Source organism: Equus quagga, chromosome 1 (assembly GCF_021613505.1).
Source record: "Equus quagga isolate Etosha38 chromosome 1, UCLA_HA_Equagga_1.0, whole genome shotgun sequence".
Lineage (NCBI taxonomy): Eukaryota > Metazoa > Chordata > Mammalia > Perissodactyla > Equidae > Equus > Equus quagga.
The window spans coordinates 59260206-59275597 of NC_060267.1; the positions used below are offsets into that span (position 1 = coordinate 59260206).

Genomic DNA, 15392 nt, shown 5'->3' on the forward strand with positions numbered 1-15392 from the left:
AAGCAAATACACCGAAAGGCAGACTCAAGATTCTGACATTGCAGCAGGGCAAAATGACAGCTCCACACCACAGAAAGAAGGTAATAAAGATAAATAATAACAGCTAACATTTATTGCAAAATGAAATTTGGGGTTCAAAAAATAGGAGCCGGCCCGGTGGCGCAGCAGTTAAGTGCACACGTTCTGCTTTGGCAGCCTGGGGTCCACTGGTTTGGATCCTGGGTGCAGACATGGCACGACTTGGCAAGCCATGCTGTGGCAGGCATCCCACAGATAAAGCAAAAGAAGATGGGTACGGATGTTAGCTCGGGGCCAGTCTTCCTCAGCAAAAAGAGGAGGATTGGCAGATGTTAGCTCAGGGCTGAACTTCCTCAAAAATAAAATAAAATAAAATAATAAATTACATAGGCATAGGACCGAGGGAGTCTGGCTTAACCATAGTGGATGTACAGAAGTTTGAGGAGAGAGGCAGTTATCAGGCATTTTGGAGCCTGAAGGGATCTTAGTGAGCCCAACCCACTTATTTTACAGATTAGGAAACTGGGCTCAGTGAGCTATAAGCTCATTATGAACTAACCCCGTGACTAGGAGGGCTTGTGACAAAAGGCTGCTCCATAGGACTATAGCTTCTTTACCAAATATATCATTGTGCCAGCCACACCCACAGCCACTTTTAATGGGGGCAAAGCCCTGCTGATGAGGCAGCCCTAGACCCCCAAAAGTGTGTTCCGTGACCCCTGGCTCCTCTGGCCTCAGCTGATTGGGATAAACAAGTGGGCAGCTGACTCAAGGCTGGCCGGAGTGGGGCCTGTGGGGAGGCCTGCCCTGGGAACCAGGGATGATGGCGCTTATCAAATTTTCATCCTCAGGAGTTTAGGTGGGAAAATATGGAGATGACTACTCAGTTAGCAGTGAGAGCCGAAGGTGGAAGGATGCACAGGGACAGGCTGTGTCTGTCCACAGGGTAGAGTCCTCCAGATTTAGCAGTTGTCGCTGGCTCCTCCACCCTCACACGCTGAGAGCTTAGAGCGGAGTGATCATCCTGGCAATCGAACCTGATTCTCACGAGGAGATAGGGTTGTTGCTACATGATGGGAGCAGGAGGAACGGATCTGCCTGCCAGGGGACTCACACGTCCCTCCTGGTGCTCTGTGCCCAGTGACACACTGTCCACCAATGGGCCACGGCAGTCACCGTGGCCTGAAAAGGGCTCAGTATTTGGCGCTCAGACTCCTCGGAAATGAAGGTCTGTGTTACCCACCAGGCAGCCCAGCTAGATTAGCAGCAAGTGCTGCTTGAGAGTGAGTGGGTCTGGAGGGGACGCTAGAGGAGGGAAGTGAAGGAGCTCGCGTGCGGCCTCAGAAGCAGCCACAGCTGTGCCGATTGGAGCTTGTCCCACTAACCCTGCCGTGCTGTTTCTGTGCTCCTCCTCCTCATCCTTTTTGAAGAGTTGTGCCCTTAAACAAGCAGTGACGGCATGGACTTACTGAGAGGCAGTAGTGAGAGTGGGTCTGAGCGATGCAGGAGCGCTCAGTGCCTCTGCCCCTCAGTGCCTCTGCCCCTCGGTGTCTGCCCCTCAGGCCTTCAGCTTTGCCTGCGCCTCGTCTTCGGCAGGGGCTCTGCCCCAGCACGTGGCAGGCCAGAAGTGCTGGAGAGCCACTGCCTCCGTGAGAGCAGCTCTCGCCACTGACTGCTGGGAACTGGTGTAAACACGCCAGCAGCCTCACCCCGGGGCGGGGGGCTGGCTCTGACGCACACGATCCGCACGGCTCTCAGCGCTCAGCCAGGGGTTTCGAGCCCCACTTTTCCACCGAGAATGTAACGTGGCATTTTGTTATTACTTTGAATTGCATGTCCCTGACTCCTAGTGCATTTGGATGTATTTTCATGTGTGTTAGCCAGTTGGATCTGCTCTTCTATTGGTGTTAGAGCCTCTGTACATATTTTCTTCTCCCTCCAGAACTTTATTTTGAAAGGTTTCAAGCTTAAAAGAAATTTGAAAGAATAATACAATGAATACTTGTATGTCCTTCATCTCGTATTCAGTCAAGGCTCAAATTGTTCTCACCACATAAAAGAAGTGACAATTATGTGATGTGATAAAGGTGTTAGCTAACTGTGGTGGGAAGCATATTGCAATATATAAATGTATAAAATCAGCATGTTGTACACCTTAGACTTACACAATGTTATATGTCAATTATATCTCAATTAAAAAAAGGCTCAGAGGAACCTTTATATTAGCTTCTGCATATGCATATACAATACACACGTGTTTTTTTTTACTTAAGAGATTTGTTACAGAGAATTGCCCTTACACAATTATGCAGTTGTAAGAGCTGGTTGAACAGTCTGCAAAAGGTCATTGTCTTTGCTTCTGATGCTGGAGCTTGGAGTCTGCAGGGCAGGCAGTCAGGAAGGGAAGATAGATGCAAAGTGGGGGAGCAGGGTTAAGCCAGAACCCGTGAGGGCAGACTGGAACCCACGTCAGTGTCTCACTGCCTCCTGCTTTGATGACGTGAGCGCCCTGCCAGAGCAGCTGTTTGCAGCCCGCCGCTCCGCTGGAGTGCAGGCCCTGCTAGTGCATAGTCCCAGCACGGACGAGGCGTTCAGTAAGGGTAGCCAGTTGTCCCAAGACCACTTATTATTATGTCATCCTTGTTTTTCCCAATTACTTGGATTACCATGTTCTCGTATATACAAACACCTAGTTCTGGATTCCTGTTTTATTCCACTGATCAAACATTTTTCCCTTAACTATTCACTTGATTAAGGGGCCTTACAGTATGTTCTGATATTTGGTAGGGCAAATTTTTCTATTTCTTTTTAAAAAAATTTTTTTTCCTTGACTATTCTTTGAGAATTGGAATTAACTGTATACTTTAATTTGGGGAGAATTGACATTTTTTATGATATTTTGTTTATTTATTTATTTTTCTTCCCAAAGCCCCTCAGTGCCTGGTTGTAGATCCTCGTTGTAGGTCCTTCTAGTTCTTCTGTGTGGGCTGCCACCTCAGCATGGCAACTGACAGATGGGTGGTGTGGTTCCACAACCAGGAAGCAAACCTGGGCACCAAAGCAGGAGTGCCAAACTTTAACCACCTGGCAATGAGGGCTGGCCCTTTATGATATTTTATCTTCCTATCCAGCGAGATGGTTGATTTTCTGTTTGTCCGAGTCTTGCTTTATATCTTTTGATAATACTATATGATTTTCTTCACATGAGCACTATGTATTTCTTGATGAAATTTACACACTATAAAACTTCCAGTTATAATATGATCCAACTATTCCACTGCTGGATATTTATCCAAAGAACATGAAAACAGGAATGCGTAAAGATGTGTGCACGCCTAAGTTCATCACAGCATCATTCACAATAGCCAAGACTTGGAAGCAACCTAGGTGCCCATCAAGGGACAAATGGATAAAGAAGATGTGGTGTATATACACAATGGAATACCACTCAGCCATAAGCAATGATGATATCCGGCCATTTGTGACAACATGGGTGGACCTTGAGGGTATTACGCTAAGTGAAATAAGTTGGAGAAAGTCAAATACCATGTGATCTCACTCATAAGTAGAAGATAAAAACAACAACAAACACACAGAGACAGAGGGGAATGGGGGAGGAAGGAGGGAGAAAGGGGTCACTGGACACATGTGTGGTGATGGATGGTAATTAGTCTTTGGGTGGTGAACATGATGTAATCTACACAGAAACTGAAATATAATCATGTACACCCAAAATGTATATAATGTTATAAACCAATGTTACCGCAATTTAAAAAAACCTTCTAGTTATAACTAAGTCAGTCATGGGCATGTAGTGTACATCATGGTGACTATAGTTAATACTATATCATATATTTTTTCTTTAGGAAGTTAGCCCTGAGCTAACTACTGCCAATCCTCCTCTTTTTGCTGAGGAAGACCAGCCCTGAGCTAACATCCGTGCCCATCTTCCTCTACTTTATATGTGGGACGCCTGCCACAACATGGCTTGCCACGCGGTGCCATGTCCGCACCCAGGATCCGAACCGGTGAACCCAGGGCTGCCGACAAGCAGAATGTGCGAACTTAACCGCTGCGCCACTGAGCTGGCCTCTATATTGTATATTTAAAAGTTGCTAAGAGAGTAGATCTTAAAAGTTCTCATCACAAGAAAAAATATTTGTAACTGTGTGGTGGTGGGTCTTAACTAGACTTGTGGCAATCATTTCACAATATATACAAATATTGAATCATTTATGTAGTACACCTGAAACTAATATAGTGTTATATGTCAATTATATCTCGACTTAAAAAAATTTACATGCCATAACACAGTGGTTACGAGGGTAGTCTCAGTCTAAACTGCCAGGATTCACAGCCTGACTGTAACGCGTTACAGCTAGTGATCTGGGGTAAGTCACTTATTCTCTCTGCTCTTCAGTGTTCTCTTCTGTAAAATAAGAACAATGATGATCATCTGTCTCAAGAGGGTGTTGTGAGGCCTGATTGAGTTAATAGAAAGGGCTTAGAACAGTGATGGCATTATGGTGGCTATAATTGTTATTATCCTAAGAATTTTATAATTTTGTAGCTGTAAATTGAATATTTTTCCCATTCTCAATTTGAGATGCTTATTAGTAGAGTAGGAAAAAAGCAATTTATTTTCTTTATGTTTAGCTTATATCCAGTCAACTGTCCAAATTGTATTGTGTTTTTACTAGAATTTTTTACCACAGTCTTTTGAATTTTCTGAATAAATCATATCAGAAAAAAAGATAGCTTTGTAATTTTTCAGATGATCGTAATAATTCATTTTCTTGTCTTACTGCATTTGGTAAAACTTCCAAGATATGTTAAATAATAAGGATAATAGCACCTCTGTCTAAAACTTGATTTTTTTTTTTCCTTTTTCTCCCCAAAGCCCCCCGGTACATAGTTGTACATTCTTTGTTGTGACTCCTTCCAGTTGTGGCATGTGGGACACCGCCTCAGCGTGGCTTGATGAGCAGTGCCATGTCTGCACCCAGGATTCAAACCAACGAAACGCTGGGTCGCCTGCAGCAGAGCGCAGGAACTTAACCACTCGGCCACGGGGCCAGCCCCTAAATTTGATTTTAACTGAAGTAGTTTTAGTGCTACACCACTGAGAACAATATTTGCTGTTAGGTTTTAGTAAAAAAGTCTTTGTTATATTTAAGCAGTTTTCCTCTTTTTCTTTTTTACTTACAGTTTTTTCTTTTAGAAAAAGATTGGCACCTGAGCCAACATGGATTACCAATCTTCTTTTCTTTTTCTTCTTCTTCTCCCCAAAACCATGCAGTAGATAGTTGTACATTCTAGTTGTGAGTGCCTCTGGTTGTGGCTTGTGGGACGCCGCCTCAGCGAGGCCTGATGAGTGGTGCCACGTCCGTGCCCAGGATCCGAACCAGCAAAACCCTGGGCCACCGCAGCGGAGCGCGAGAACTTAACCACTCGGCCCGGGGCTGGCCCCTTACTTACAGTTTTGAATAGGAATGGAATTAAGTTATGCTGGCTCTCTATATTGAACACAGGAGCTTTTCTTCTTTTTCTATAGTCTTGACTAGTTTAAACGGCATGGAAATTGTTATTATTTAAGGTTAGATAAAACTCAGCTTTGGTGTTGATCACAGTCTTTTCCAAAACAACATCTCTAATCATCTTTCTATTCTAGTTTTTCTAAGATAAGTTGAGTTATTTAAGCTTTTCTCTTTCTCTTGGGTCAATTTTGGTAATTTATATTTTTCCTGAAATGTATCCATTTCCTCTAAATTTTCAGATTAGTTGATGAGGAATTTTAAGTTGCACTTTTTTTGCAATTCTTTAATTCTCTCTTCTATCTGTAATGATGTTTTCTTTGTCATAATTAGTCTTGTCTATTTTTACTTTCCTTTTTCTCCTTATTTGGGCTTGCAAGAAGTTTTTCTATTTTATTAGCCCTTTTAAAGAACATTTTTTAAATTTATACTTTTTAGTATTTTTGTTTATTTTCCATTTCACTCATGTCAGCTTTTGTTATTTCCTGATTACTTTTGGTTTCTTTTTCTGTTCTTTTTATAATTTCTTGGAATAAGTACTTCCTTTATTTTTCCCTTTTTTTGAAGCTTGCTGTCTTTATGCAGGCATATAACATCTGATACAGGGTAATTGAGAGGGTTTCTGGTATTACACTGCTTTCATTCAGCATCTAAGTTTTGTGAACACAATAATTTTGTTCTGTTTTAAAGGCAGCTTTAGTCTATTGTAATTTACAAACAATTAATTTGATCAATTTTAAGTGTACAATCCTATGAGCTTTGAGTGATGTATTCGGTCCTGTAACGACCACCACAATCAAGATACAGAATATTTTCATCACCCCAAAACCTCCTTCCTACCCCTTTGCAAGCAGCCCTCACACGGCTTCTGGGCTGTAACTTACACTTCCTCTGTTGGCTATCAGTATTACCAATGCTCTCTGTTTATCTGCCTGGGATCCCTTTCCCACATCTTTATTCTGAAAGTTTCTTTCTCACTTTGCTTTAAGCGTGTTTCTTTTAAGTAATATGGACCAAAAGTTGATTTATAACCAAGTCTGACTGTCTTTTTTTTTTCCCCAAGATTTTTTTAAAAATATGTCCTTTTTCTCCCCAAAGTCCCCCAGTACATAGTTGTATATTTTAGTTGTGGGTTCTTCTAGTTGTGGCATGTAGGACGCCACCTCAGCGTGGCCTGACAAGCGGTGCCATGTCCGCACCCAGGATCCGAACCAGAGAAACCCCAGGCTGCTGAAGCAGAGCGCATGAACTTAACCACTCGGCCACGGGGTTGGCCCCTGCCAGTCTTTTAATGGAAGAATTCAGTCCACTCATATTTACTGTAATGAGAAATGTATTTGACTTGTTATTGTTTTTAAATTTTTTAACATTGTTGTGAACTCTTCTTTTCTTTACCTTTGCTGGATTGATTGCATGGCTATTCGTCCCATTTTTCCCCTTGATAATTTGGAGTTTGTCATTCTGTCAATAGTTACCATCTCTTGCATCTCTCCCCAGTAGACACACATGACTCTTCTAGTGTGTGGAAAAACCCCAACTATTTCCATCATACTCTACTTATCTTCTACTTCCTCCCCACCCCAATAAGATATGGTCTTTAGATTACTTTCACTGCCCTCCCCCTTTAGGTCCTGGAACACTTACCTTCCCCTTATACCCACCACCTGATTCCAGAGCTTTATTGAGATAATTCAGTCCTTATTAGAATTCCCCTTACAGTGTGTTCCACCTGTTCCAAGAGTCCTCAGTTAGCATCGACATTACATGTTATAAATATAGAGAGATATAGATATAAATATATAGATCATGGTTCGTTGCTCCCCACTGCTTTCTTTCCTCTTCTCTTTATCTTCCCCTATCTTGAAGTCTCTGTTCTAATTCATCTGCTTCATTAGAAACTTTTTTAACAAGCATTTCTCAGATGAGATACTTAGCGATTTTTCAAATCTTCAAATATCTTTCTTTCCTGCTTGCCCGGGTCCAGGTTGCAGGCCTTTTCTTTCATAAACTCACACTCAGCTTTTCTGTCTTTTAACTTTCAGAAAGAACTATCTGTCTCCCTGAAAATGTGTAAGATTTCCTGTATCCTTAGAACATAGAAATTCTAACCTGTAGATGGCTAACTGTGTGTCTTTTCCTATCAGTCTGGTCTGGAACTTGTCTGTCTTCAGCTCAGGGAAATTTCACTTCATTATGACCTCCCCTCTCCTGTTCCTTTTTCCCCAGGAACTCACAGAAAGTCCAGTTAAGTCTCCTTTCACCACGTGATTTGCATCGCCGTGTTTTTGTTACATGTTGTGACATATTTCATCTATTTAATTTTCTAGACCTGTTTGGGGGTTTTAGCAGTTACCATCCTTTCCTTTGATTATTGATGGGAATTCTGGGTTCTGATACCACATTTTCTAGTTTAGAGAAATCTTCTTATTTGGGCTTCACACGTATCTCCTCCAGGCTCTCCTTTTTCTCAGTCAGAGATTCATCTGTGTCCTCCACCCTGTCTCTCTGGTTTGTCTGCGTTTGGAGCACTGGCAGACGCAGCAAAGCCACTGATTGTTCCTGGGCAGCAGACTGTTTCCGGGATCGCTGCCTTCCTGAAGACCCTTCCTCCTGGCTCTGAGGCTGCTCTCCAGAAGCTTGTCTGCAGGGAATTCTCTCTGCCAGGAGCTCAGCAGAGTTAAGGTTCATCACCTATCGCTGGGAGTTGTCAGAGCGGCTGTGGAAGGGAGAGCTTCACAGGGTTGCCGTATGCCCAGAATCCCCACACTCTGAGTAGTCTAAGTATTATTGACAGATTCAGTGATAATCACCAAAGACTTAGAAACAGAAGCCACTAATAGTAGGTCCCTCTGGGGACTCCATCTGGGAGTAGGAATGGGCTTGGGGAGGGGGGTCGATAGCATTTTACTTGTTTCCCCTTGTGCTAGGATTTCTCAACCTCGGCACTTTTAACTTTTGGGGCCAGAAATTCTTTGTTGTGATTGGCTGACCATGTGTTGTAGGATGTTTAGCAGCATCCCTGCCCTCTACCCACTATGTACCAATAGCACTCCCTCCCCAGTTGTGACAACCTAAAATGTCTCCAGACATCGTCAAATGTCCCCTGGGGAGCAAAGTCACTTCTGGTTGAGAATCACTGTTGTATACCCTGCAATTCTATCTGATTTTTTTTTTTTTTTACCATGAGCTCACACTACTCCTATAATTAAACATTTAACTGAAGTCATGAGACAGAGGAGGAAATATGAAGCTGTTGTGAGGAAGCAGAAACACGAAGCAGAGAAGATGCAATAAAGGATGGGGAAGCAAGTTAGCAAAGTGAGCAGAAATTTGAGAATAAATAAAAGAAGCAGAGACAGAGGGAGTATCTGATCACAGGACTGGAGGAGCAGGAGTGTGAAGACCCACACACTCCTGTCACCAAGGGTCCCAGCAATGCTGAGATCAGAGATCCAATAATGGTCTGCAGAGGCCCAGTCATACCTCAGCCACTGTTCTGGGATCCCCATTCCATTCGGCCTCCTAATTGCCCCAGGTGTCCTTACAATAGCCATTCCTTCACTTAAGCTAGGCTCAGTCAGTGTACTCCTTACAAAGGCCCCCTGGTAGACTTTGTGCTCAATCAAACAGACGGGTACCCTACTGTTCGCTGCCAGTAGCAAACTTAGCTGCCAGTCACTCCTTGGCACCACACTCTAAGACGGACTCTGATTAAGCAAAGCAATGGGAATGATGAGTAGCCTGCAAATATGGTCTTTAAAAGAACTTTAGGGGCCAGCCCCGTGGCTGAGTGGTTAAGGTCGCGTGCTCTGCTTCAGTGGCCCAGTGTTTCGCTGGTTCGGATCCTGGGTGCCGACATGGTACCGCTCATCAAGCCATGCTGAGGTGGCATCCCACATGCCACAACTAGAAGGACCTGCAACTAAAAATACACAACTATGTACCAGGGGGCTTTGGGGAGAAAAAGGAAAAATAAAAATCTTAAAAAAAAAAAAAAAAGAACTTTAAAAGGAAGTTTAGAAAGACAGGCCATCCTTCAGGGCTGGCTCCCAATTCCTCCAGTGCTGTCATGTACAGGAGGGAGAAGACTGAATGATTGTGCTAATTGTAGTTCAGGAGGCAGAATCAGTGACAAAAGTAAGAAGGAGGCAGGATTTAGCTCCAAATAAAAAAAGTTCTATCAATAAGATTGGAAATGAGTGCTTGGTGAGGTAGTGAGCTCCCTGTCTCTGGAAGTGTTTAAGAAGCAGCTTGTAGCGTGGTTCCTGCAATGGATATACGTTTGGGCCAGATCTGTCAGCCTCCTTCCCGCTATATAATTCTAGAAATTTAAACTCTTGGCTAGAGACCAGGTTAACTCACATGCTAAGTAGAAAACATTTTAGGGTCAGATGTTATGAGAATACATTAAGTACGTCGGAGGAGGGTGGCTGCTGGAGGAGTTAAGCAATAAGGGGAGATCTCAGAGGTTCAGCATCTTCAGCTGCCCCGGTCTGCTGGTCTTTCCCCACAGAATTAGTCAGAACTCATGATGGCAAGAGATAGAAAATCTAACTTAGACTGACATGAGCAAAAAAGGGGATTTATCAGCTTACACAACCAAAAAGTTCAAGAGGCAGGTCTAGTTCTGGGCATGGCTGGATCCAAGGTTTCAGATGAAGTCATTAAGACTTGGTCTTTCTCCATCTCTGTTTCCCTCCTTGCGGCCAAAACCAGCTTGGAAGTTTAGAGCATCTTGATAGGGTGCAGAGCAAGGCCCATGATGGCGGGGCCTTGGCTGGATGGCTTCTGAGGTCCCTCCCCACCTAAAAGTAATTCCTTAATAACTTCCTATCATTGAACCTTTGACCGTCCCAAAGACCCTTCCTCTTCAGGTCTTGGGCTTATCCCTACCCTCCCAGCTGGGATCTCAGGAAGAGGGGGAAAGCTGGGGCCCCAGTGAGTCCTGGTGGCTTCCCCTAAGGATCCGCCCCTGGGAATGGCCTTCCAGCTGGCATGACAGGCCATGAAGGAAAGCACCCGGAAGGAGACAGAGCTACTAAGTATTTGGTAAGGTGAGACGAGCTGACCAGCTAGAAACATGTGGCAAGGGGGCTCTCAGAAGGTGTTTGAGGCGGATCCGACTGCCCCAACTTATTTCCTAGACACAGAGATCAGTTAGGAAGTGGCCACAGTCCCAGGGTTCAGTAATGACGCCTAGGCCAGGGCACGAGCCTCGGTGAGAGACAAGAAGGTAAGAACAATTAAAGGGATGTAGGGGAGAGAGAAGGCAGAAGATCCAGGCTTCGGGACTGGAAAGAGAATAAAGTTCAAGCCACACTCAGCTCCAGACGGAGCGAGTCCGCCGCGTTCCGGACTAGACCCCGGGGCAGCCCCGGACCGTCGGGACTACATCTCCCGGCATGCCGCAGCCGAGCATCATTGCGCCTGCGCAGAGGTGCTGGCCAGGCCGCGTCGCGCCAGGCGGGGGCGCTCGAGGCTCGATCCTGGGCCGGCGGGCGTCGTAGCGCGGAGGAGCGGGTTACCGAGAGGCGGCTTGTGGGCGTCTGAGGCTCCGACTGGATTCCCGGCTGGTCCCAGTGGGTTGGCGAAACTCCAACCCCCGCCTCTTCGAGGGTCAAGCTCTCCCGTCGATAGGCCGCGGACACGTTGAGCATCTTAGCACGGCAGCCCTCAGCACCCCACATCCTGCTGCCGGTGGTTCGGCGCATCCGGTGCCCGCCCCCGAAGCCGCCCTCCCTCCCACACGGCCCCCCTGAAGCCCTGAACTCCTCTTCTGGGGAGGCCTAGGGTGGGGTCCTCAGGCCCAGGAACGCTGGCGCTTTAGGGTTATTGTGTGTGTGGAGGGGGTCACCCTTCTCGCGGGGCCCAGCGGGCCGCGGTTCCCTACTCTGTGGGTTTCCCTGGGACTCTAAGGGGAAGAAGAGAAGTTTGGAAGTAAAAGCCTCGGCTTCCCCTTTTTCCCGCCCCTCAAACCTCAGAAGGGTCTGTCACGCCGGCCCTGCCTCTACAGAGGCCCTCTGGGCCCAGACCTCAGGCGGTGCGGGGGCCTGGGGCGCGCAGGGCTGTGAGCTCGCAGAGCCGGGCGCTGAGAGCGGTGGCTCAGCGCGGATGCTGGGGATGCCCGGCCTCGCCCGGCCCGGCCCCGCGGTGCTGGCGCGCAGCCCCTCGGGCCCGGCTTCCCAGCTAGACCCGCAGAAGTGCCCTGTGCCGACGGCAAGGCTCACCCCCACCATGCGGGGCGTGTTGCCTGATAGACCTTCTAGGGAAAACCTAAACACTTTTTGAGAAGTTTTATTTGAAAACTTGGGGCCATGACAGAGGCAGCAGGCTGGAGAAAATTCTCCCGCCGGGGCTCTGAGATCAGAACTCAGGAGGCCGCGTTCCAGGACCCCTCCAGCCTGCGGGCTCCCGGGGAGTACACCCACCCATGGCCTCTCAGGCCTCTACCCCTCACCCACTGCCCACTCCCCGGTCTCAGACGCTGAGGCATCAGGGGTAGACTCCGAGGGAGCGGGCGCGGGGAGGATCTGGTGGAACTCCGGAAGGGGGAGGAAGTGAGAACCTGGGAGTCTGGGGGCTGAGAGGAATAGATAGAGATAAGCAGAGGTCGGGGAGGGGGGCGGTCACTGCCTTTGCTTCCTCCATCCTCAAGAAGTGGGGCCTGCGGCTCCCCTGAGATGTCTCCCTCACAGCTCACACAGGAAGTTCGGGGAACATCACCTCCTGCGACTGGGCAGTGGCGGCCAGGCATGCGGGGTGGTTGGGAAACAGTCATGCCCCGGACAGGGTAGCAGTAACCTCTGCAACAGAGGAGGCTGGGGCGCTGCGCGCCCGCTGTGCCGGCCCTCCAGCTCAGCTGGGCGCGGGCTGGCTGTTGGCGTAGGCCTGGTCTGGGAAGGAAGCCCGGGCTCTGCGGGTCTGGGCACACACTGAGGCGTAGAGCTCCGGCTCCGGGCCCGAGGCCTGGGGCTTTGGCTCAGAGTCCAGCACCACCGCTGAGTACTTGATGGGGGTTCCGGAGCTCGGAGTACGTCCCTGAGGAGGCCGCAGCTGCAGGCTGGTATAGCACATCCCCTCCTCTGCAGGCTGGAGATGCAAAGCTGTTAGGAGTTCACTGAACCCTTGCAAAAGCGCCCACTTGCTTCCCTCTCCTCTTCCTCAGCCACAACTGACTCACCCTGGCTGGGCCTCCAGGTGTTGGATCCTGCTGGTTTGGCCCTGGTTCTCGAGACAGCTGTCCTGGGTCAGGGAACAGGAATCTGGTCACCTCTCGTTCCTCCTCCTGCACCCCCTCACCCCACCCACCCAGGACCTGGCCTCTGTGCCTCTCCCCTCTGCCAGCTCCCTACCTGTCTGCAGATAATGCAGGTTCCCGTACAGGGGGACCTCTTCCACAGAGCCTCCAGAGCTGCAGCACAGAGTTTAGGGGATGAGTGAGGACTTCTTGGTAAGGGGGAACTCTCCAGCAACCCATCTCTGTTGTCCCCCACTCACCGTCCCTGTCCCAGATGGCTCCTGGTCTGGCCATTAGTGCATCGGGACAAGTTTGCAGCCAGTGAGAGGAGAAGCAGCAGCGTCACAGCCCCTAAGAGGGCCCACAATCCCCAGGCCTGGGTCACGGAGGGGAATCCTGTGATGGGGGGTGGGGATGTTACTGCCCAGCCCAACCCTCCAGGTCCCAGCAGGTGGGACATGGGGCCACGTGACCCCCTCCCCCTCCCCCCGCCGCAGCTCACCACGCACTAGCAGATCCAGACTCTCCGGACTTGTGGCTGTGCCGTTGGGACCTACGCTCATGACTGCTGATGTAGGAGCCGAGTCTACAAGTACCCTGCCCTGAACCCAGGGGTCAGCCTGGCTTATGGCCTGACAGCTGCCACAGCCCCCCTTACTCCCACCCCTCCCTGGGCCTGGCCCCAAAGCTCAGCATCCTCAATACTGGTGGTGGCAAAGTCGCTGGTTTCCGGGGAGGAATGGGGAGGGGAGGGATGAGCGAAAGAACAAAGACACCGCCCTGTGCCTGCACCTGCACCACCCTGCAGCTCCCAAGCTTCCGCGCTCTCACTCAGGCCGCAGAAGAGAGAGGCAGGCCTGAGTTCACCGTGCCCGGCACAGGTGAGCCCCTGGAGACTCCAAGGGGGGGCCGAGGGGGCGTGAGGCAAGACCAACCAACAAGGAAGCCAGGCCTCAGGACAGAGATTGCCTTCCGCCACCAGATGCCTATCCGAGTCCTGTGAGGGAGAATGTATTCCTCCACGGGCATGCTGTAACGTGGAGTGAGATGGGGAGGGCTGCTGGTGCCCGCAGTCCCACCACACCCTCAGGCCGACCCTTGGGGAATGTGTTGAGATGACCGTTGTCATTATTATTACTGGTATAATAGTTTGGAGGATAGAAGAAGCTAGATTCCCCCCTCCCAACCCACTTCATTCAAACTGTCCCTAAGAAAGCCAGTCTCAAAAAGTTAGTTGAATGGAGGAAACCTCGGCCCCAGTCCTAGCCTGGGAACCCGGCCCTGTCTTTGCACTTGTTCACTTGGGGGAATGGAGCACCTGCTCCGCCCAGAGACGGCCCCACCATGTGGGAGGCTCTGGGGGTGGGAAGAGGGATTTGAAGTTTAGACCAGAGGGCAGAGATATGTTTTGTCTGGCCTATACAGTGTTTTAAAAAAATTTTTAAATTACTGGAGTGGTGTGCCAAGGATGGGGTGGCAGGAGAGGTCCCACCCTTCCCGCTGCAGGCAGTCAAAGGTATTGTCTGCAGAGAAAGTAAAAAAGCGGACAGAAAATCAGTCTCATCTTCATTATCACCATGCTCCTGCAATTCTAAAAAATGTCAGTGATAAAATACTCCTCTCTGAAAAATCTTTTGTAGATCGAGGTTCTAAATTACTGTGGTTACTGATGAGTTTTAATAATATATAGGCTTCAAGTTAAGATTTTGTGTTACTTATCCTTTAAAAAACATTGTAATCTATGTGGGAGTTAGTTTGGAGAACTCTCACTTAGACAGTCGGCCCCTGACCCAAGCAGATTCATCTACATGTGTTTATGTCTAGAATTAGCGCCTGTTTGGAATTGAGTTTTTGCTAATTTCTGTCTCCAACCCCTATGATGTTACATATGCCTGCATTTAACCAGAAAATTTAAAATAAGCAATGATAGCACAATGATTGTGAAGTCAAAGAAATTGAACTTGAGTTACTTTAATTCTGTCACTCTAGGTGAGCATTTGGAGTTTTTATTTATATTGAGAATTTCTGGAATTTATTATGAAATGGAGTTTTTATGAATCTTTGCCAAACAACCTTATGTTTAAGACTTTTCCTAACTATTTATATGTCTGTTGCTTCATGTGAAAGGAACTTTAAGAAATGAAAATTAATTAAAGGTATTCTTTGATTAATTATGAGAGGAGATTGACAAATCTGGCTGTATTCTCTCTTACTATAAATATGCAAAGATTACTTTTGACAAGTTTGCAAAAGTTAACTTCAAAAAAAGAAATTGTAACAGTATTCGTCACTCAGATTAATATGTAGGTATAAAGTTTTTGCCCCCTTTCCCAAAAAATACAATAATGTAATTAAGAAGTATTAACCCATTACCTTTTTTCCCTTCTTATCTCATTGTGTTTAATTTTCAACTTTTAACTATTTTTTTAAACTGTCATGATTTTATCTACAGAGTTCAATAAAAGAAAGAATTCACGATCTGAAGTTCTGGCCCCTATTATTACCTTCTTTTCTGGCCTTTATTATTTGTTTCATTTCCTGATTATTACCGAAAATAATTTTATCATATAGAAGAGGAGGATTTTTTTAAATGACCCACTCAA

At 47.2% G+C, this 15392-nt stretch overlaps 1 protein-coding gene across 1 annotated transcript; it reads right to left on the reverse strand.

The window, feature by feature from the left end:
- Positions 1 to 11837: 11837 nt before the first annotated feature.
- On the reverse strand, positions 11838 to 15072 carry SIT1 (signaling threshold regulating transmembrane adaptor 1). Its single transcript, XM_046679081.1, has 5 exons — positions 13292 to 15072; positions 13050 to 13185; positions 12905 to 12963; positions 12733 to 12794; positions 11838 to 12641 (listed from the first exon to the last, which is right to left on the reverse strand). The coding sequence occupies exons 1-5, from the start codon at positions 13350 to 13352 to the stop codon at positions 12408 to 12410; spliced, it is 552 nt and encodes a 183-aa protein (XP_046535037.1). The 5' UTR covers positions 13353 to 15072; the 3' UTR covers positions 11838 to 12407.
- Positions 15073 to 15392: the final 320 nt, after the last annotated feature.

What these genes read in the sequence shown, in the direction of transcription:
- SIT1 (XM_046679081.1), bottom strand. Translation starts at nt 13,352, where the DNA reads ATGAGCGTAGGTCCCAACGGCACAGCCACAAGTCCGGAGAGTCTGGAT. An exon ending in AGCCATCTGGGACAGGGACG is followed by an intron (nt 12,964 to 13,049) that starts GTGAGTGGGGGA and finishes TCTGTGCTGCAG; the next exon opens with CTCTGGAGGCTCTGTGGAAG. An exon ending in CCTGCATTATCTGCAGACAG is followed by an intron (nt 12,795 to 12,904) that starts GTAGGGAGCTGG and finishes TCCCTGACCCAG; the next exon opens with GACAGCTGTCTCGAGAACCA.